The sequence below is a fragment of the Anastrepha obliqua genome, chromosome 3 (genome assembly GCF_027943255.1).
Source record: "Anastrepha obliqua isolate idAnaObli1 chromosome 3, idAnaObli1_1.0, whole genome shotgun sequence".
NCBI lineage: Eukaryota > Metazoa > Arthropoda > Insecta > Diptera > Tephritidae > Anastrepha > Anastrepha obliqua.
In genome coordinates, this window is record NC_072894.1 from 19,190,138 (window position 1) to 19,212,667 (window position 22,530).

The 22,530-nt window shown below is 37.7% G+C and overlaps 1 protein-coding gene across 6 annotated transcripts in view; it reads right to left on the reverse strand.

Annotated features, from left to right (window-relative positions):
- Positions 1-2,314: 2,314 nt before the first annotated feature.
- LOC129242668 (arginine-glutamic acid dipeptide repeats protein) overlaps positions 2,315-22,530 on the reverse strand; it is a 75,205-nt gene continuing 54,989 nt past the window's right edge. For 2 of the 6 annotated variants that reach the window (XM_054879449.1, XM_054879447.1), the window contains exons 5-16: positions 16,106-20,915; positions 15,913-16,036; positions 15,700-15,844; positions 15,476-15,633; positions 15,014-15,073; positions 14,304-14,387; positions 12,446-12,566; positions 11,350-11,449; positions 11,148-11,236; positions 11,043-11,095; positions 6,875-7,416; positions 2,315-2,685 (exon numbers count right to left, since the gene is read on the reverse strand). In XM_054879449.1, the coding sequence (XP_054735424.1) occupies positions 7,401-7,416; positions 11,043-11,095; positions 11,148-11,236; positions 11,350-11,449; positions 12,446-12,566; positions 14,304-14,387; positions 15,014-15,073; positions 15,476-15,633; positions 15,700-15,844; positions 15,913-16,036; positions 16,106-20,915 (5,760 nt within the window). In that variant the 3' untranslated portion in view covers positions 2,315-2,685; positions 6,875-7,400. The remainder of the gene's footprint in view (positions 2,686-6,874; positions 7,417-11,042; positions 11,096-11,147; positions 11,237-11,349; positions 11,450-12,445; positions 12,567-14,303; positions 14,388-15,013; positions 15,074-15,475; positions 15,634-15,699; positions 15,845-15,912; positions 16,037-16,105; positions 20,916-22,530) is intronic. The other 4 variants (XM_054879453.1, XM_054879450.1, XM_054879451.1 and 1 more) reach the window with 3 other exon arrangements.

Here is a 22,530-nt window from a genome sequence, read left to right on the forward strand (position 1 = left end):
GGCGCGAAACGCCAAAATGGTAGGAAAGGTTTTTTCTAATAGCGATCGCACCTCGGCAGGCAATAGCAAACTTCTGAGTGTATTTCTGCCAACCAAAAAACGAACTACCGTTCGGCGGCGGCATAAAACTGTAGGTCCTTCTATATGTGGCACACCAAGAAATGGCGGAGGAGCGCGGCCAAGCAACCAACAACTTATATGAATTAAGTTCGTTCACACGACGGTCGGTTCTACGTAACCGGAACGACCCGGATTTATATTCGACCAAGGACTGTCAATCCAGCAGCATTCCCTGTATGTAAATATGGGGAATGTTTATGCTGCTACAACAACAACAAAACGAATTAGGTTTATAAAACTCTCAACACTATTTTCTTATTCCAACAATTGCCAGTAAAGCAAATCAAAAATATATACAAGTTGTTTTTTTTTGTATGTCCACCCCTAATATTAACTATGAATTTGATCATTTAATCATTTTTAATTTTTATTGAATTTAAGTTCTTTCTATATTGCGTTACAAGGTAAAGTGTTGAAAAAAAATTAAAGCTTTTCCTTTTTTGTGTAAGTCAAACAAATATTTGAGTTTTTAAGCTACACTGCACACTGCTAACGGTATTTTCGTGCTCGCAACTGTATATACGCAAATTATATTTGTCTGATTAGCTTAATTGTTTGAAAATATTTCCTGTTAGCATATATCTATGCACTTTTGACACAAAATATCTTAAGTCAATTTCGCAGTTTTTGCTGTAAAGTTAAAAATGCTGGTCTTTAGGTAAAAAAAAAATATATTTATTTCCACGTTTCCACGGTAAACTCTTAAGCTAACGTTGTGAATTATAAATAATTAGAATATTGCAGTAAAACTCAACAATTTAATGCTTGACAGGTAAAAATTGCTAAGCCAACTTAATTTTTTTTTGTTTTTGCTTTGTTAAAAATCCACAGATATCAACACTTGCAGCGTATTTGCGTTTTGATTTACATATATTTTTACTTGGGCTAACCATTTACAATTCTTCGACTGCTTGAATTAATACATACTTTTAGAGCCAATAGTAGCAAACAAATAGCAAATTGCAATGTGTCTACTCGCGTTTTGTTTTCTGCTTTTAATATATTTCCTTTAAATTATATATTAAACTTCTGCTTAAAATTCTAGCATTAGGCTAATTTCAAAAATTTTTTGAATTTCAATTATGGTATTTCCTTCCTTTTCTTAAACTTTATGCTTATTTTGTTCAATCTTCTCTCTAAACAACAAAAAAAACTCTTATCAAACAAAGAACATACAAAATTATGTTGCAATAAATGTACAAATAATACTCAGCAGCGATAAATAAATAGATTTTAATACAACGTGAAAGCACACGAACGAAAAATAGATTTAAATCTATTAAAATACTATTAAAATTAGCAAACTACTACGCTTCTCGTATTTCTTCATTGCTAAAATGTTTGATAAGTTCATATCTATTTACATATTTGTGTGTGTGTGTATGTGTGCGTATACAGCACAATAATATGTATGTATTTATATGTGTGTGTGTTTCAATATGCCACACAATTCCACAATTCCATAATTTGCCTATTTGGCAATTTTGCGCAACTACAAATAAAACGAATTATCAAAAGTACCGTTAGAAATTTTCCTATCATGCCTATTTCCGATACATCATCTCAATTATCAATATTTTACTTACATATACTTACTATGTATAATGTACTAATATGTATGTATATGTATGTGTGTAGTGAACAAGCGCTTGCCTTGAGGAAAAGTAAATTCCATATACAGTTCATTTGTACCATCCATACATTTAGTGAAACTTCTTGGCTACACTCTTCCGTTATATATGTTAGTGTATTTGTATGTTGTCATTTAAGTGCAACTAATGTCAAAAACCTATTGTAAGCGTATTTTTTTAAACATAGCTACTAGTAGTTACACATGCAAATACATAAATAACTGCTATGGCGCTTGCGCTTGGTAAGCATTAATGGCAAAATCATACAGTTGACTTTATTGTTATTGTTTTGAGCGCGTGTGTGTGTGCATGTTGCTTTTTTTTCGCAGTAATCACTTGCCAACCGTCGTCGCTAATGTACATATGTGTGTGTGTATACAATATTTTCGTTTTAGTTTTTGTTTTTTTTTTGTCTGTGAAAACCTTTGCGTTCAAAAAACTCATTTACAAAAAATATCTATCGTACAAAAATGTATAAATTTACATGAAGTAACTTACAAAATATACATACATATGAATATCTGCTAAAAGCTTTTTTCACTAATTTCTATGTTCTTGAACTATTTGTTTTTTTTTTTGTTTTTTTTTTTTGTTTTGTAATCTCCCTATGTATTGCAAAATGCTCAGAATTAGGCTCCGATTGTGATATTTTCTTTTTGTGTTTGTTGTCGCATAAGCACGAAAGCGCCCTTGTGTGTGTATGTAGGTATGTACATTTGTGATTTTACACCAAGATTCCCCCATATCCACTTATGCTAAGTATGAATAGAGGCATATCCATTTTATTCACCTGCCTTTTTGCTCTTTATTCAAATCTTTTTGTGGTTGGTTTGTTGAATTTGCTGTCGTCCATCTGATTACGTGCACAATAATTTATTTCTCTTTCAGCGTCATATTTGTGCTCATGCCAGATGAGAGCTAACGCAGCTGATTTCTGTAGGGAAGCCGATAAGATGATGAAAAATATTAGTAGAATTGGATTTCATTTCGGAAGAAAAATATTAGTAACTTAAACTGTGCATAGGTATTAAAAATTTAATATTAAAAATTTAAAGGTATTAAAAATATTATAATAGGTTCACATATAACTACTTATATATTATCTACTTTTTCGAGCTTCACTCCCAAACCGTAATTAAAAAGCGAGCGAGAGAATTTCTCTCCCGAAATCCAGATTACATATAAATATACAAGGTGAACGATATAAAGTGTTACCTACTCAAAAACCATAACTTTTTTGTGTGAAATTAGTTTTTAATGATTTCAAAGGCAAAATTGTTCAAAAATGATTACAATTTTAACATATTTTGACTATAGCCTTCAAACGGTCAAAAAATGAGTTACATGCTACACGAATGTGATCTTGAGGTATTTTGGCCCATTCTCGTATAATCGCGTTTTTCAGCGATGCCATACTTGCATATTTTTTAGTCCTCACTTTGCTCTCCAAAATGGACCAGATGGAATAGTACATTGTGTGGACGAAATGAAGTGTGGAAAATGATTTTTTAATCACTCTGGGTTCACACGAGCTTTATGAGACGGTGCCGAGTCCTGTTGGAACGTCCATGGTATACGACCGAAATGTTTGCGTGTTCACGGCTCTAAAGCAGCTTCTAAAACATTTTCCCGATAATACATAAGTCGCATTCACTTTGACACCAGGCTCGATAAAAACGATTGGAGAGCGTCCATCAGCGGTCACTGCGGCCCAAACCATTACTTGCGATGGGAAATTGCTTCGAGTGGCCATACGTAGGCTCAAATTCTCGTATGAGCTTTGGGTCAAGTAAACACGATCGTTTTGACTGTTTATGAACTGCTCAATTGGGAAATTTTTTTCATCAGAAAACACAATGTTAGGAAATTCACCCCGTTCGTGCAAGCGCACCGAACTTTTTTTTGCTGGGGTGAAAGATCGCGTGTTTTTTGGAACTTGCAAGCCTTGGCCTTGAGCTCAGTTTTCAATATGCGTCGAATGCTGTCTTGCGATATTTTCAGTTCTTTGGCCATTTTTCTTCCACTTCGACGTGGATTTCGTTCAAGTCGAGCCTTCATTTTCCGAACCATTTCTGGCATTGTTGCGGTTTTTTTGGTCCACCTCCATAGCGTTTTGCAATGCTACCAGTATCATTGTAACGTTTTATAGTGCGATACACAAACATGTTATTCACTTTGAGGTGACTGAGCTCACGAACAATGGCTGGTTGCGGTTTTCCAGCCAAATATAACGCAATACACTATTACGCTTGAATTCTATCACGGAAAAAAAAATTCAACAAAACTGAGACGCAAATGCTGTTGATGGCTTATAATCAATATATTGAACTGTCATTAGAACAATTTTGACGTTGATGTCATGAGCTGTTTTACAGATAAAAGCAGTGTGAAGTTGGTAACACTTCATATCGTTCACCCTGTATGAGATTATTATATAATCTTGGATTTCTGAGAAATATTTTGTAAGGGTAACCGCGCTTTTTAATTATGGATTGGGAATTAGGCACGATAAAGTAGATAATCTACTTATAGGTGAACTTATTATAAGGGTTAGAAATATTTTCAGCGTTAATGGCAACGAGAAAACTTAAATTTTTTAAAATGTATGATTTTTTTATACAGCATTACAAGATGTTAACCTTATGAATCATCTAATTGTACATATCTCTTGTTTACTGCGATATTTTGAGCTGGGACATACACAGATGAGCATAACAAGGTGCATGATAATTTTTGTTTAAATATTTACACTGTTTTTACAGTTCAAAAAACTTTGTCCTTTATTTCGCTTTTTTCTTGATTTTTACATTTTTTTTAACCTTATTTTTTTATTTATTTACAATTTTTTAATTTATTTCCTAATTTCTATTTTTTACTGTATTTTTAATTTTTATTTGTTTTTTTTTTTATATTTATTTATTTTTTATTTTTACATTATTTATTTATTTTTTTTATTTTTATAGTTTTTCTTTATTTTTTTAATTTATTTATTTTTTACCGTATATTTTATTTTGAAGGCTGCGTACGAGGATGGCCGACCCCAACTAATGGACCATGGCGAGGACGAGGAAGAAGATTTTTATAATATTTATTTTATTTATTTATTGCTTTTTATTCAATTTTTTTTTATTTTATTAATTTTTTACCATATTTAAATTTTTTTATTTTATTAGTTTTTTTACTTCATTTTTTTCATACGTTTTTTGTTTAGTTATTTATTTTTCATACTTAATTTTTTGTTTTTATTTTTTAAATTTATTTTTCTTATTTAATTGCCTTATTTTATTTGTTTTCTCTTTGTTTTTTTTACTGTTGTTTTTTGTTGTTTATTTTTATTTTTGGTTATTGAGAACAAGAATATTTTTTTTTATTTATGTTTTTATTTATAGTTTTTTTGTTTTTTTTATGTTTTTTTATTTTGTTCATTTTTTTATTTAATACTTTAATTTAATTTGTTTTTTTTTTAACAAATATTTTTTTTTTGTATTTTCTTTTCCTTTTCCTGTTTATTTTTTGCTTAATTAAATTTTTTTGTATTGATTTAATTTTTCTTGTTTGTATTTTTTTTTTTTTTTTTGTACTTATGTATTTAATTTTTTATATTTATTTAATTTATGTTTTTTTTTTTGTATTTTTTTGTTTGTATCTATTTATTTTTTTGTATTTACTTAATTTTTTTTCAATATTTATTTTGTTTGTATTTGTTTCTTTTCCTTTTCCTTTTTATTTTTTGCTTAATTAAATTTTTTTTGTATTGATTTAATTTTTCTTGTTTGTATTTTTTTTTTTTTTTTTTTTTTGTAATTACTTATGTATTTAATTTTTTATATTTATTTAATTTATGTTTTTTTTGTATTTTTTTGTTTGTATCTATTTATTTTTTTGTATTTACTTAATTTTTTTTTTTCAATATTTATTTTGTTTGTATTTGTTTCATTTTTTTAATACATAAAATACAATTATTTTATTTTTTGTATTGCTCATTCTTTAAATATAAATAAATAAATATAAATAAACCTTTTACTTTATACACAATTTAGAAAAATTTAACAATTTTAAAGCTTTTTAATACGAAGTTTTGGAAATTTATGGATATACAGTAACGTAACTCATAAAACTTTATTAAAATATATTAAGTGCAAGTTTTAAGTTGCTAAAAAATTATACTGATTTTTAATCCTTTTTTTTTTTGTTTTGCTGACGGCGTTTTGCTCTTCATTCCATATAAAAAAGGAATTTATATATAAAAAAGAATTTATATGGCATAAGACTGCAAAAAAATGTATATCAAGTTCCGTTTCTATACATTTCACTTTATTTATATGCAAAAAGGAACAAGTGTTGTCACCACAAAAATAATTATTAAAAATCAGCGCAATTTTTTAGCCGCTAAAAACTTACATTTCCAACTAAACTAAATTTTGATTTTAATAATTACTTTTGACAAGAAATTAAATGTAATTTAGATTTTCAATGAAAAGACCTTTTGAACTTTTTTTAACCTGCAATAATAGCCATCCCTGACTTCAAATGAACCAAATTCGAAATTTTCTCTTACGTTTTGGAAGTAGTATTAGGAACATTGTCCAATAGCATTTTGGAATAGCATGAATAGCGACATCTTGTAGATAATTTTTGTAGAATAAAAAAGTCTCATATCAAGACATTCTAATTAAAATTTCAATTTATTTTCATGTATTCTCCAAACTTGATATGTTAACTATGATATTTGCATAGAATTTAAAATTGTAAAAACATAAATGAATTTGTGATACAAAACAATGTATGTTATACCCATGCACAGATAAGAATGCAAACTAAAATTATGATTTTTTTTCTTTAAACGTAACGTAGCTCATTATAATTTAGAGAGTAATTGAAAAATATGTATATTTATATATGTAGATATATTATATAATATTTATATCAAAATAAGCCAATATGCACATGTACATTGTTTACACAGTTATGCTGCAACAATTTGCACGCCGCTCAACACTTTCAATGCAACGGTATATTCGCACAAAAGCGCACACAATACGCGCAAATGGATAAATTTATTTACAAAGCTAAATTTAATTAGTAATACAAGGTAATTTAATATCAAGTAGAAGTATACTAACTTTTCACAGTCGCGGGGAAATTGTCAACGATTGCAACAATTATTTGCACAAAATTAAGCATTACACACAAATGAAATGTACTTCACACATTGACCGCAACATTGTCCAAAATCGAACAAACAATTAGTGAAGAAATAGACGGAACAAATGCTGGTACATTTCAAAGAGTTAATGAGGCTTAACTTTTACTTATGGTGTGGAGTTGATACGAGTGGAGTGGAGTAAAGTGAAGTCGAATGGAGTGAAGCGGAGCAGAGTGGATTGATGCGTAATCTGGCTTGTTTGTGTCAATGGTGATGATGGTAGACGCTGCTGTTGTTGTTACTGTAGTAGTTGGTAGTTGCTGGTAGAACGATCGACCGCACGCGGTACGCATTATTTATACAAACACTAACGTTTAACGTTAAGTTATCCAAGCGAAACACTGTGGCGAGACACTACTTCTTCATTCATCTTCGTCGGTTTCTTCATTCATCTTTCATAAAAGTTAACGCATGCTATAGAACGTTCTACCATAGTGGTCTATTTACCTGGGCCTTTGTCTGTTAAAAAATACACAAAGCGAAACAAAACAAATTCAAAATTGACAAATTGATAAAATGCATACAAAGTAATCAACTAGATGACAATTTTACAAATATTGGATTAGCTTCTTTTTTTCGAATAACAAGTAGTAGTCATACAAATACACTTAAGATGAGCGGCAATTACAAATGTTGTATGTTTGTCAAATAATTGTTGACAACTCGATATAGTACACAAGCAAGCAAAATTTCAAGCATTTGCTTCACTGTTGATACTTCAAATATAAATTACTATGTGCATATGCATTTATATATAGAGGAGGTATGCCCTTAAGATCTACCGTCTGCAATGCGATGAGGCAGAAATTTTCGTCAGTTCACCAAAATCAAGGCCTTGCATCACAGAACACTCATATATACAGGGTTGGCCATATTAAACTGACCCATGTGATTATTAAAAAAATATGGAAAAAGAAACATTTTTTTATGTTTCATTGTGAAAAACATTTAATTTAGTTCAAGGAGATTCGTTTACATCACTTTTTGAATATGATATCGCGTAAGTGGTCGCCCTTAGCTCGTATAGCGTAATGTGCCCGTTTTTCGGCGTTTTCCATAGTTTTGGCCAGCGTCTCGGCCGATATGGCGGCTATTTCCCGTCGGATATTGGCCTTAAGTGCGCCTAGTGTCTTTGGCTTGTTGACGTAAACCTTAGATTTCAAATTACAGTAAAAAGTTATAGGGTTACTCAATGGGTCAGTTTAATATGGCCAACCCTGTATATATACAGTACAATCGTGATAGTCCGACATTTCTTAATCCGACACGTTCGGTAATTCGACAACCTCATAACGTCTATGGATGCAATTGGCATTATTTTATTTTGATCAGTCGTAGCAGAGCAGCAGAGGGAGATTGTGTTTTGTTTCCCGGTCACAACGTATTTGTCATTAAATTTGAACGACGCCAGTTCTCTCGCGATTTCTGACGGTGTTGATGTGATTTTTTTCTGTCTTTTCGTGTCATTAAATGGAACCTTCGGTAGTCCGGAATATTTGATAATCCGACAACGAGTCGGTCCCGTATGTGTCGGACTATCACGATTGGACTGTATATATTTATTGTGTACGATATATTGCAGTATAAGTACAGTGTGTTTCAAAATTATTACCGAGCATTAAACATTTATTTCGATATGCAAATACTATAATAAATTTAAATGTCTGTTCAAGTCTCAAATTCATCAGAAAGACACCAAAATGTCAGTCTTTCGTAAAGGAATTAATATGCATCGACACTAATGTGGCTTATCAGCTAATGGGAGTTTTAGTCTGTTGGTGCGAGTTAAACTGTGATTTCAGATATGTCAATAAAACTTCAGCTATTTTGAATGCACAAATCTTGAGAAAAATTTTACAGGACGTATTTATTGTTGTCATTAGACAAGCGGCCAATAAGAACCTACCTATCTCCCGGGTTTCCTACGCTGGCAATTGCACGATAATGATGTCGGGCAATGCCATTGATGGCCTGTGCACCGAAGTAAAAGACTATCTTACCTGTCTTTTTCGCTTTTTCTTAAGGTCAAAGTCGACGACACACCAATACCGACTGTAAGGTTAGGTTAGGTTAGCCTGGTTGGCAATAAGTCACGCATAGACCTGTTGGTCCCTAGCGATACCAGATGGAGGCCGACCTCTAAGAATACCGAAAGTAGATATCATTTAGGATGTCAGCGCTTTTGGCGAATCTCAGCAGCGCTGGGAAATCCGCTTTTGAGACGTCCTCCAGACCGTCAAACAATGGGGCTCCCAGGCATTTTAGACGCGTTTTTAATAATGCCGGACAAACGCACAGAAAGTGTTCTAAAGTTTCCTCAACAACCTCTCTGCATTTCCTGCATTTGCCCGTGTTAGCAATCTCTATCTTGTTCGCATGTGCAGCCAATAGATTATGACCTGTTAACATACCTATGATAGTTCAGCAGTCCTTTCACGAGAGCGTAAGTACGAATTGAGTCAGTTTTTTGTTGTTAGTTCTACCGACTGTAAACAAGTTCAAAACGGCAACATATCACTAGCCGGCAGTACTGTTTGGTCGCCTGTTACTAGTGATACGCAGTGGAGAAAGCTTTAGACATGCCAAAACACTGCTATTCGGGTAGCGACGGGATGCCTTTAGATGTTCCCTCTACAACACCTTCATAACGAGGCATCGTTTCCACAACAGTCGGTTCTACGTTACCGAAACGACCCGGATTTATATCCGGCCAAGGACTGTCACTCCAGCAGCATTCCCCGTATGTAAATATGGAGAATGTTTATGCTGCTACAACAACAACAACAACGAGGCATAAATGATCCCTATGAAGGAGAACAACAAACTGCTCCGAAAACAGTTTCTGATAGGGTGCTACCACAAGTCTCACCTATGCAGACACCCGCTTTAACCTGAGCCGCCCTCCAGGTACGTCAGGAGGCACCTCTTCAATTACTCCGACGAGATCCAGGACAAAACAAAACGACGACTACTGGGCCGGAAAGTGTTTAGGCAGACAATTAACGACATTCCGGCCCCTGAATGCCGTAATCGGAGTCCACCCACCACCTATTGCAGATGAAGAGCTTGAACTACACCGAGGGGCCCGCGTATCTTTGGCACAATTACGCTCTTGATAATGTAGCAGGTTAAATTCCTACCTATGCAGAATTGGCCCCGACATACCAAACGTATGTCCAGCATGTGAAAGCACCCCGCACGATACTAACCACCTTTTCACATGCCCATAAAGCCCACTCATCTAACAACCCTCTCTCTCTGTGCCCAATTTGTTGAAACAGCAAGTTCACTGGGGTTACCATTAGATGAGTTATATGAAGGCAACCAGTAATCTACATTGAACTGACAGGGTTTAGTAGGCTGCCATGATGTGCGGGGTATTCGGCATTGCGGAATTGTAGCCAACGGAGTTTCACCGAGCTGATAGCGAGAGGGGGATCAGCAACCACAGCAATGAGGCAAAACAGATTCTACGGCCATAAAGGATCAACAGTTGGAGGTCAGAGAGGAGTAAGGAGTATATGTTAAGGAACCTAAGAAAAACAAAGCCTTTGATGATGCGCCTAGCAAAATGTCCAGTAGAGCTGGCATCAGACTACTTCACGATTACCAAGGTGAAAAAAAGCTCTCATCGAAATTTTAAACTTATTTTTTTTTATCGTAAGAAAACTTCTTAGTAATTCACAAACATTTTGAAAATTTCATTAAATTATCAGCAAAGTTTTCAACTTTGTAATCGGAACATTTAGAAAACTTCTCGGTATGCAGTTTCATAGAATAAAGTGTTAACTTGTAGCCGTTCAAAAATTGCACTGATTTTTATTTTTTTTTTTATTTTTTTTTTATTTTTTTGTTTTTTTTTTGTTTTTTTTTTTTTTGTTTTTGAGAACTTTCTGCCATAAAAAGCACATGTCGTGCAGTCGTTAAATTTGATTCTAGATTTCATTTAAATTAAAAATTCTGTAAAAAAATGTCTCTGCATGGAAGTGGTGTTTGTCATTTTAAAACGTACCTATATTATTTTGAAACACACTGTAATGTCTTTGTTCGAAGGGAATATTTACTAACAGAAATCGTTAACTTACCTGAAGTACTGTTCGTGCAGTGACTGTCGCTGGAATTCAGCTGCCTGTAAATACTGTAAATATGTGTAATTAAAAATGATATTTATTAAAAAATGAGGGGAAAACCTGAAGCTGGTCGGCGTAGGACATGCGCAGCAGAACGTCCGGCTCTCTAGGCATAAGCATACTTGGGCGTGGATATTGGCCAACATTCGCTGGAGTTGCGTAAGATATGCAAGTAAAGAAATTGGAAAATGTTTGTGAGAAAACATAGTCAAATGGCCAATGCGATATGAATCGCTGGCACGTATTTTATATACAAACTCACGTGGCAGTTGAAATCCGGCCTCCGGTGGTTGCGGCTGTGAAGGCAAAGGCAAATGTAAATGAGTATGAGAGTGTGCATGATATTCTCTCGTCAATCGTATCTGAAATTTTAAATTTTCAAAAACGTAGCGAATTGTTTTGAGTGTGTATTTGCAATCATTTATTTTTTTAGGCGGGATTTGTTTGTTTGTTTTGTTTTTGTTGCGTTACTTTTTCAAGACTCAAAAAAAATTATTTTTAATAATTTTAATTATGATTTTTTGAAAATGAATACTGGATGCATTTTAAATGTTAAGTTATTTGATTAGTTGTTAATTAGAAGACAAATGGCGGGCAAAGTGGTGCAAAAGCCAATTTCTTTATAAATGCTTAAGAGTTAAGAGTCCAAATGAATTTACAATGATTAATATGAAATAAAAATGTATTACAAGACAACACATAAATGCCTTCGAATTGTATGGCAGAAACACTCAGATGAATTGTGAAACACGGCGAGACACAAAATAATTCATACAAACTGGCAAGCAGACAATAGCATTAATGAAAAAAATGACAAGTTGAGCAAAGTAGCTTTTGCGATTTTTAAGCTAAAATTTAGTTTTGGTTTAATTTATTTCCTTATACAACTGCAATAAAATGAGAAGACACTCAATGCGTATATAGCCAATTGTTAAGCTAAAATTTAATTTACAAATACAAATTTTAATGAAGTAAATTGAGTGATTGTTAGAAATGAATGCACGAGCTCAGCCAAACACACGCACACACACACTTTTGATTGATTTTTTTTATTTAATTTTTATTTTTCCTTTCCTTTTTGTTCTGGTTAATTCGCAAATTTTGAAATTTTCTTCCAAATACGATTGAAAGTTCGATTTGATATGTTTTAAATTGGTTTTGGTACGATATACGATACGATATGTGATAGTATGATTCGATATCGAAGAATATGATGTGATAAAAATGTTTGATATCAAGTAATTTTGAGGTAACAATAATGCAATGATGATAACGATGAATTTCATATAAATATTTGTTGTTGATGCATTTTCTTTTTTACTTTTGTTGTTGTTTAATAGTTTACTTTTGATATTTACCATGTGCTCGCCGGGATCTAAGCCGACATGATGCGGCGGCGGAATACCCAAACGTTCACGCTCCATTTGTGAGATAGCAGCGGGATTAGCGTACAATGGAAATTGTGATGGGTGCATACCGCTACGAAAAAGCGAAAAACAATAGAAGTTTTGATTAATTGAAATAGTTTGCTGCTGTAAGGGATTAATGGTAGTTTTATATAGAAATGGGTGTCTACAGGCAAAGTGTTTTTCATTTAGCATAACACAGCCGCAGCTAACAAACTTTTTGTACAAAGAAAATTGCACATAATTTCCCACGAAATTTGAAGTTTCTTATGCGCAAGTTGTTGTTGTTGTTATTGTAGCAACATAAATATTCCCCATGCATATAAGGAGAATGTTGCTGAAGTCACAGTCCTTAGTCGGATATAAATCCGGGTCGTTCTTATGCACCTCTTAATCCCGGCTTACTAATATAATAAGAGTTGTCTCTCTTTTTCTCCCTCTCTCTCTCTCTCTCTCTATTTCCCTCTATCTCACTCTCTCTATCTATCTCTCTCCATCTCTCTCTCTCTCTCTCTCTCTATTTCCCTCTATCTACCTCTCTATCTATCTATCTTTCTCTCTATCTATATCTCTATTTCCCTTTATCTATCTCTCTCTCTTTCCCTGATTACGTTTATTTTTCTCTGGTTTTACGAGAATTTCTACTTAATTTCTGGCCTTGGGCACTTCTAGAATTGTCAGGCGTCATCTGACGTTTCCATTGAAAGTTTGGCATATTTTTCCAAAAACGCACTCAGAATGTTTTAATGTATGAGCCATATATCATCTCTATATATCTATCTCTCTCTCTATCTATCTATCTATCTCTCTATCTCTCTCTCCCTCTCTCTATCTCTCTCTCCCTCTCTCTATCTCCCTCTCTCTCTATCTCTCCCCCTCTCTCTATCCCCTCTCTCTCTTTCTATCTCCCTCTCTCTATCTCTCTCTCTATCTCCCCCTCTCTATCTCCCTCTCTCTCTATCTCTCTCTCTCTATCTCCCTCTCTATCTCCCTCTCTCTATCTCCCTCTTTCTCTATCTCTCTCTCTATCTCTCTCCCTCTATCTCTATTTCTCTCCCTCTCTCTCTATCTCTCTCGAAAATTTATCTCGGCAAAAAAATTAATTATTAAATAATTAATTTCGCACCTTAAAAAATTGGTAAAATAAATTTGAGTCGTTGCCGCTGTTCACAATTAAAAAAAACTACTTGAAAGAAACGTTTCTGAACAAAGTGCTCCGTAAATGGATTCAATTCAATAATCCTCATCGACAATATTTTGAAACACAATAAAACTGTTTTTAAACAAAAATTATCATTTTTCTCTTAGGACAGAAATATAAATAGCAACCCTCGCAAAGGTAAAAGGGTATAACTTATAATAATAATATTTATTATTCTACAATCACAGGCACAAGTTTCCATTTATTATGAACTCAAATTTTCATAATTAGCTAATGCATATTTTAAATATGACCCAAATCGGACCATAAAACGAATTTTCGGAATAGTATGGGCCCTGTGCCGCCACATAGTTGAAAGTTCTAAAAAATACCACCCTCTGAACTGAATCAGCTGATTACTCATATTTTTCCCCGCGACACGTTGGCTTGGGTAAGAGAATTTAAAATTGTAATTGAATTTACACATTAAAAATAAAGGTTTGAGTTTTGCGAGTTTTATTAACCGAATATTTCCACTAAGCTTCTAATGAAGCTAAAATACTTTGGCCACAGCGCCACCTAACGGGTAGAAATATACCTTCTTGTAATATCATCGTGAAAACGATCATCAATCATTTTCTTGAATAAAATAATAAAACTAAAACTTACCGCCTGTAATACTCCATCCAATGCGGGTCCAGACGCGACTGACTGGCGGCTGCAACTTGTGCGTTCTTTATTTCCTCCAGTTCCCTATAAAATGAAAATACAATTAGTCATCTTCAGTAAGCGGTAAGCTCAAAATCGAGTAGCATAAAAGGATATCAAAAAACAAAAAATTGAATTTTTGCGGTGGAAATATCAGATGACGGAATTCTTGGCACAATGGAAGATGAAAAATGGATGACAAGATGGGCGAAGAATAAAAAACAAACAAGACATTGGCGAAAGTTTTAGCAGATGTATTGTAGAATTGCATGCGATGGAAAATAAATAAAATGGGCACGCAAAGACAAGCAAGAAAGGAAGGGAAAATATTACAAAAATGTGTATATTAAATAATAAAATCTTAAAATCATACATGCTAGCGCAATTTACTGTATTTACAGAGTCAAGTATGGCGGAAAATTTAGAAATCAAAGAGTAATAATTTACAAAATACAGCTCGACTTCAGCCTCGTCAAAGTAGCTTTTTGATGGCATGTACAATTTGTTGTCATTGATTTTTTAACATAAAATTTCTACATAAAGTATAATATAATAGATGATCAAGTGTGAGGTATGACGTAAGGCAGATGTTTAAGCAGTTATTTGAAATTACTCGATTTAGATTATAGTTTTCGTTTTAGTAAATTATCAATGTTTTTAGGCAACTGTACCTCTCTCTACTATATATTGGCCCCATTGGGTGATGATATGGTACCATCTGTTCAACAGGGCTGAAATAATCAAAAAAATACACACGCATAAATTTTCAATTATTTCATGGCATCGTAAAATAGACACAGTCATATGCATTCGATCTATACTCAAACTAAGTATATATGAAAATGTGGAAAATAAAATATACAACAAATGATTGAAAGAATTAAAATAATAATAAAGTTAAATATGACATTTTATGTATGAGCTTTATTTGATAGTGATAAGAAAGGCCAAAGTAGCATGTGTTTTTGCAAAAAGTATTTCTCAAACAAACAAAAAATCCATGTAAATAATTTTGCATTCGTTTTTATCATTTTCCAATCTGATGTGTTTTGTTTGATAAAACTTAAAGTGAAGTCACTTTATTTGGTGCCCTGAACATTCACATAATCAATATTGTATTTACTCACACCCACCTGAACGCTACATGCGGCCTTGCATATTCCGATAATTGACGCAGCGCTGGCGTGTCTGCATATGGCGGCTTCAATTCGGCCTTTAGTTTGGCCTGTTGAGCGGCCTGTTGCGCAGCCGCGGCTTGTTGCTGCTGCTGTTGTTGCTGTTGCTGTTGTTGCTGCAAAATATGACAATGTAAATAGGCATTCATAATGCACATTTATTTTGCTATTCTAACTCTTACTTGACGACGCTCACGTTCCTTTTCGGCAAGCTTTCTATCGCGCTCTTCTCGCTTTCTCGCCAATTTGGAGTCGGCCACTGGTTTGAAAATCAAATCCGTTCGCGTGCAGGAATTATAATCACCGCGGTCAATGTGGCGCACAAATCTGCAAATATAAGGAATTATTTTTTAGCGAATTATATTTAATGGAGATATAATATAATCGTGATTTACATGGCCGACTGCGAGCGATGACATTCAGTGTCGTCCGGTTTGGCTTCGGGACTAGGACCACGCGGTATATTCTGCGTTGGGCTGGGTATTTCCGGCTCCGGATCGGGCTCAATGTCAATTGGTACTGCGAGAATGATAAATTACATAATTAATGAAAATGAAATATTATAATAAATTGTGCGCCAACACTTACATGGCTCTGTTGGATGATGTGGAGCACCCAAATTGGCTGAATGTGCGTGTGCTCGCAGGGCATCCATGTGCGTTGTTGGCTTAAGACCCATTTGTTGACCATCCTGGAATGGGGAAGAATGCGGTGGTGGCGGATAACCACCCAAATGTGACCCTGGATAACCAGCTGGTGGCAGGCCTGTGGGAGTCGAGTGCGAACTTCCCGGCGGTCCTCCACCGCTATTGTTTCCCTGGGGCGTCTTTGGTGTTGGTGGTTTGTTTTGTGCTTGTGCCTGTGCTTGCGCCTGCGCCTGTGCTTGTGCCTGCGCCTGCGCTTGTGCTTGTGCTTGAGCCTGCGCTTGTGCTTGTGCTGCCGCTTGTTGTTGTTGATGCTGCTGATGCTGTTGTTGCTGTTGTTTTAATTGATGTGCAACCACGGCTTGTTTCTCAGCGGCCGCCGCTGCTGCAGCTGCCATCGCTGGATCGTCAGGGCGCGTGGGTGGAGGACCTGGCAGACCTGGATGATGCGCGCCCAACACCGAGGCTGGATCGAGCGGCCCTCCTGGTTGCGGTGGCTTCATGTAAGCTGCCGGGAAACCAGGTCCATAAGGACCATAGCCATAATTGAATGGGTTGTGATGGTGCGGGGAGTAGAACATGGAAGGATGTAAGAGCGGATGCGGATATGGCGACTGGCCGGGATGCACGCCTATTTGTGGTATACCAGCGCCAGGTGGAATCAATGGCAATGGCAGTGGCATCTGTGGATGTCGGATGACAGGTGGTGAAGCACCAGGCCGTAAATGAGGTGGCGGCGAGGTTCCCAGCACACGTTGATTCGGCTGTGGACAGTACATCTTGCTTAACGGACTAGCCATCAGTGTGGAAGCGCTGGATACGGGTGGAGGAGTCATGTGTGGGGACTGTTGACGTAAAAGTGCATGACGATCCCGCTCTGCTACAGCAACTGCTGCCGCCGTTAGTGCCGATGATGATGGATGATGGCTGAGTGGGCTTTGCGGCACCGGATGTAGCGGACTTTGGCGGCTCAAACTACCAACGCTTGAAGCAGGCGACGCTGAACGATGTGCTGATGAAGAGCCTGGTGTGCCGCCGCTTCCAGGGCCACCAACACTTTGCGGCCCACCTATGTTGGAGTTTGGACCTTGCACACTTGGGCTGGCGCGACTAAAGGCAGATGATGGCACAGTATTCGTGCTTGGCGCAGTGCTAGCTGACGTCGTGGTAGAAGCCAAACTAACAGCAACGGATGAATGTGGTGGTGCAGACGAGGAATGCGGTTGTGCAATATGTGATGGGGGCGTACGTCTGCTGAGCGCCGATTCCGGCATACCCGTCAGCGATGGTGGTCCTGCCAGAAGTGCGATTGGTCCACCTCCTGGACCCAAACCAGCCATTGTGTGCGACAGAATTGGGTGTCCGGGATGACCAACTCCAGCGACAGCAGCATGCGCTGGATGACCAGGTGGCAAATGTGCCAGATGCGGATGTATGGGCATTGGATGACCAATAAGACCCGGTGGTGGGTTTCCTGGCATACCGGACAGAGGAGAGCTACGGTGCGCATGTGGCGACTGCTGTGGCAACATCGATGCTTGCGACGTAGGGGGTTCACGTGACTGTCCAGATGGTGGACCACTATTGGGCCCAATGCGCTCCTCATGCAAATTACGAGGCTGTGGTTGCTGCGCCGGCGATGGTGTGCGCACTGTACTGGATTGTTGTTGTTGTGGAGGTATTTGATGAGTAGGAAGCGGTGGCCCACCACGCGGATCATGGCCTTGCAGTGCAAGCGGGATTGGCGCATGCGGATGTATGCCACTTGGCATATCGGGATGCTGGCGATGTAACTGTTGCAAATGGCTGGGCGGGATGTGTTGGGGATGCAAGCCTGATGGAGCCACTGTTGACAATGGGGGCGGTGCCCCAACTGAAGTAGGAGGCATTGATGAGGCAATTGACGATTGTGAATGCCCTTGCAATTGCTGTGAGTTGTTTGGAGGCGGTGTAAGGTGTGGATGGTGTAAAGAACTGGGTTGAGGTGGTCCAGATGAGCCTGGTGGCAGACCAGAATTTAGTTGTCCATGAGATGGCGGACCGTGTGGCGATACCAGATTTTGTGGGTGCATACCAGGTGGTAGACCACCTCCCGCTGGTGAAGGTAAATGTGGCGATGGATGCGGCGATTGGAATTGTTGTTGTTGTGATGAAGGTTGTGAGCTACTATTACTGCCCTGACTATCTTGTCCAGGTGTCGAACGAGATGACGCATCAATTGGGCTCTCCGGTGGCGGATATTTCATTCCGCCAGGTTCTTGTGTCCCATATGGCGAGCCTTTGACGAGATTCTCAGCATAGGGAGAGGGTTTCATTGGTCCTCCATCATTAGGTCCTTGTGGTGGTGGAGGATATTTTAATTCTTGTGGGGGGCCATACTTGACAGCCATTGGATCGCCATATTTCAGCATTAAACTTGACTCGAAAGCAGAACGAGCCAGTGGGTGTTGCACTTCGTGTTGATAATGAGGCTTTGGCATTGCAATACCGGGTGGTGGCGTTGCACCAGGTGGTGCACCGTGTGAAGTTGGTGGTTGCGGATCTTGAGGTGCACCGCCACCATACTTAAGCCCTACATCGCTCGGTTGGTTAGGCGGACCCGTGTATTTTCCCTCAGCATTTGTCATGGGATAAATTCCTGATACTTTCATGTCAGGCATCTTCATCGGATCACCAGGGAAACCTTTTGGTGGTTGCTGATGTGCTGAGAGATCACCCGGATACTTGCCCTGCTGTTCCATGGCAAATTTCATATCATATTTACCTGCGGCAGCCGCCGCCGCTGCTGCTGCTGCGGCTGCTTGCATTTCTTGTACTGTTCCGTACTTCATGGCGTGCTCCAGTGGCGGTGGAGGGTACTTAATGTCTTGCATTGCAAACTTGCCACCCTCATATTTGATGCCAGCTGCCGCAGCAGACTCATTGTACTTCATATCCATATCACTAGGGTATTTGTGCGTTGGTGGCGGTCCACCTAATGGCATGCCCGTTGATGGCGGAGCGTTGTTGTCGTTACTGGGCATCGACTGTTGCAGCGGTGGCCCATACTTGATTTGCCCGTCCAAAATGTAACCTGGTGGTGGTTGTGGGCCCCCTGGTGGGAGATGCATATGCATATGTGGCGGTTGAGGTGGGACATCTGAGCCAGCAGTTGTTTCATTAACAGATGCAGCCATTGAAGTCGGCGGCATACCTGCGGCACTTTTGCATTCCTCATTTTTGATCTCTACTTTAACTTTTAGATCTTGCGGCTCGTTGCTGTTCTGATTGCAGGTGGCATCCAAGGAATCATCCAAAGGCTCCTTCTTGATGAAAACGGCGCTTTCTTGCATATTTGCGTTGGAGCTGTTCGGTGGTAATTGCTGCTGCAATGACTCTTGCTTCATATTAGCGATCTTCTTCATCATCTCCTGCTCCTTGGTCAAATCAGCGGTAACACTACCTTCAGATACATCCATTTTCTCTAATGGATCCTTACGTTCAGTTGACAAGTCCCCGCGTCCAATGGAAGCGTTTAGCGCCTCAACAGTTGCTATGGTAGGCACCTTCATTGGTGTTGGCGGAGCACTGACCACATTCAGGCCTCCATCATTTGTATTAGTTGCAGGATCTTTTGTGTCAACGCCAACTGAATCGCCTACTGGTGTTGCTATAGCTACTTGTCCGCTAACAGGTGCCTGAATATTCGTTTCTTCATCATCATTTTTGATAGTCTCTTTGGTGTCTTCACCAGGCTTTTCGGATTTCTCAATTATTTCCGCCTTCGAATCGCCATCTGTCGCAGCACTATCCTCTTTTCCACCTGAGCTATCTTTGCCCTCCTTCAACGACTGCTCTACTGTATCTGTCGTATTCGACTCAGCGTCATCCAACACCGAATCAGGCCGACTGTCAGAGTTCATACTCTCTTCCGCGGGACTATCGGGACGCTTACGCTTAGCACTGTCCTTACTAAGGCTGCCATCATCGGTGATATCGCCACTACCGCCACCACTGCCAGAACCTGCGCTACCGTCCACATCGGCACGCTTCTTCTTGTTCGGCGTATCCTGCTTACCGCCCGCCTTACGCTTATTAGCCGCCACCGTCGTTGTCGTATTGTTTTCGGTTGCGTTTGCTCCTTTAGTTGGTGTCTTTGGACTATCTGCAGCCGACACTGTATCTGGAGTTTCAGTACCACGTTTGGGTCGTTTACCATTCGCCACCTGTTGTGTTGTTTGTTCCTTCGTATTATTATTCTGTTGTTGCTGTTTATTGCGTGTCCTCATTCTAGATGGTGATTCATCCCTTTTGTTTGTCAGACTGGAATCGCTGTCGCACTCGCTGATGTCGTCCTCGGTTAGAGAACTGTTCTCCTCCTTGGAGACAACGGGCGACGAGCGAGTCGAATCTGCCGCCGCTGACGCCGTCGTCGCCGTTTGTGGTTCCGGTGTATCCTCCTTCTTCGGAGGTGTATTACTAGCGCGTGTGACACGATTGCGACGCAAGGCACTTTGCCGGCGTCGACGATGAGGTCGATTATTATTGGCACCCGGTGTCTTCTTCCACAAATAGTAAAATTCCACCAATTCCGGTGTCTCTTTGTGCGGTAGTAAATCTTTGTGTATTCGAAAGAAATTCTTTCCAAATTGCCGTAAGCCCTTAATGAATTTCTTTGTTTCGTCCTCTGCCCACTTTTTATCGATACCCTTGGAAACGGGACACTTAACGAGTGCTTGAAGGGCTTTACCTGGATCGTAACCAGAATCGTGTAACTGAAAGGGGAGAGAGAAGATGTGAAAAAATTTATTTCATAGCATAGCGGGCTGGGTGTTAGATAAGTTAACTTAAGGAGGCTTATAAAGAGGTGGTTTGTAGTAACTAAGCGGTTTTCCTCAACTCTCTATTCTCTGAAAGAGTTTCGGAAAATAAAAAGTACAGGAGGTCAAGTGGAGGAAGCATAGCAAATGTTTAAGTTTTCTTAGAATTAAGATTTTATCACGGCCTTGATTGAGTATTGTAGTATTCGAAAATTGTTCAGAAATGCAGCGCTGCTAAAAAAATTGTTTTTCTGTTCTTTTTTTTTTATTTTTTTATTTAAGAGCGCAGGCTTTTCTGGGCTTAGATTGGGAGTAATGGTTGGTAGTAGCAAATTTCAAATATCCTCGCTACTGGGAGCAGAGATAAATTACATGATATGACTCTTCTTGATAGGCAAATGTGCGAGTTTCAGTAGTAGAATCAAACTCACTGCCTTCCACACTTATTAAAATGAATTAGAATGTGTGATCAGCGGCATATGCTCAGGTGTTCTAGATTGATAGGAGTGGCTGTGGCCAATAAGGTGGCATGGCGGCAAAATGTCTACGTTTTTGAATACTTCATGATTGTAATTTCCATATAAATGTCTAGTTTCATTTTCTAAAGAAGCCATTACATTTGTTCATAGCGTGCACAGCTACAAATTAAATGTTTAGTTATTAAAATTTGTTCAATTAACTTCCAAGGAAATTACATACTTGGCACATTTGCAGCCGAACATTTAGGTCAATTAACTGTATAGGCACGACTTTACATATCGTAGCTAATTGTGTATGTGCAATAGGGCGATCCCAATTGGGCGAAATTTTAATGTTTAGGAAAGTTTCGGAAATCTTTTTAACGCTTTATTCTTTTGGGTCATGCTCATGATTCCATTATAGAAGGTTAGGTAAGTAAGCAGTTGCCCTCTATATCCCAAAAACTGAATTGGGACATTAAAATACGTGGCAGATATTTAGGGCTATTGTTGGTATAATCACCCGATCCATTCCTTTGAACAATTATGCTTCATAAATTGCGCTTCTATGGAGCTTAGCCCTAAGGACCATATTCGGCTCTTCTTTTTGAGGAACTTAGGAACCATAAGAGAAATCATGGGTCAATCTGTTGTTCAGAAAAAAACTATTCGTTATGATAAATGTAGCGTTCACATACGACGAGTGTATCCTAATGTTAGAGCGACAGGTGGTACTCCCTAACGGAATCTATCTCTTGTTCACAATTTAACTCGTTTAATATACATACAGAGCAACAGATGCGCCGTATATATGTACAAGACAGCCTTCGTGAAAGGGCTAATAATATAGTTTTCAAGCTAATTTGTTGGTAAACCTTATAAACGAAAAAGAATGAATGTGAATGAAAGATAAAACGAATTAATTGTGTAAGCACAAGTGTATATTTTTGATTTGCTTTTTTTCTACTTATAAAGGGTATTTGAAAAGTGGCACCTAGATCTCAGTAGTGAATAATTCCTAGGCGGTATCTTTTTTATGTCATCTTTGACATTTGTCAAGTACAATGTACAATTTTACACAATAGAAAGCACTTTAAATTTTTGAAACTTAG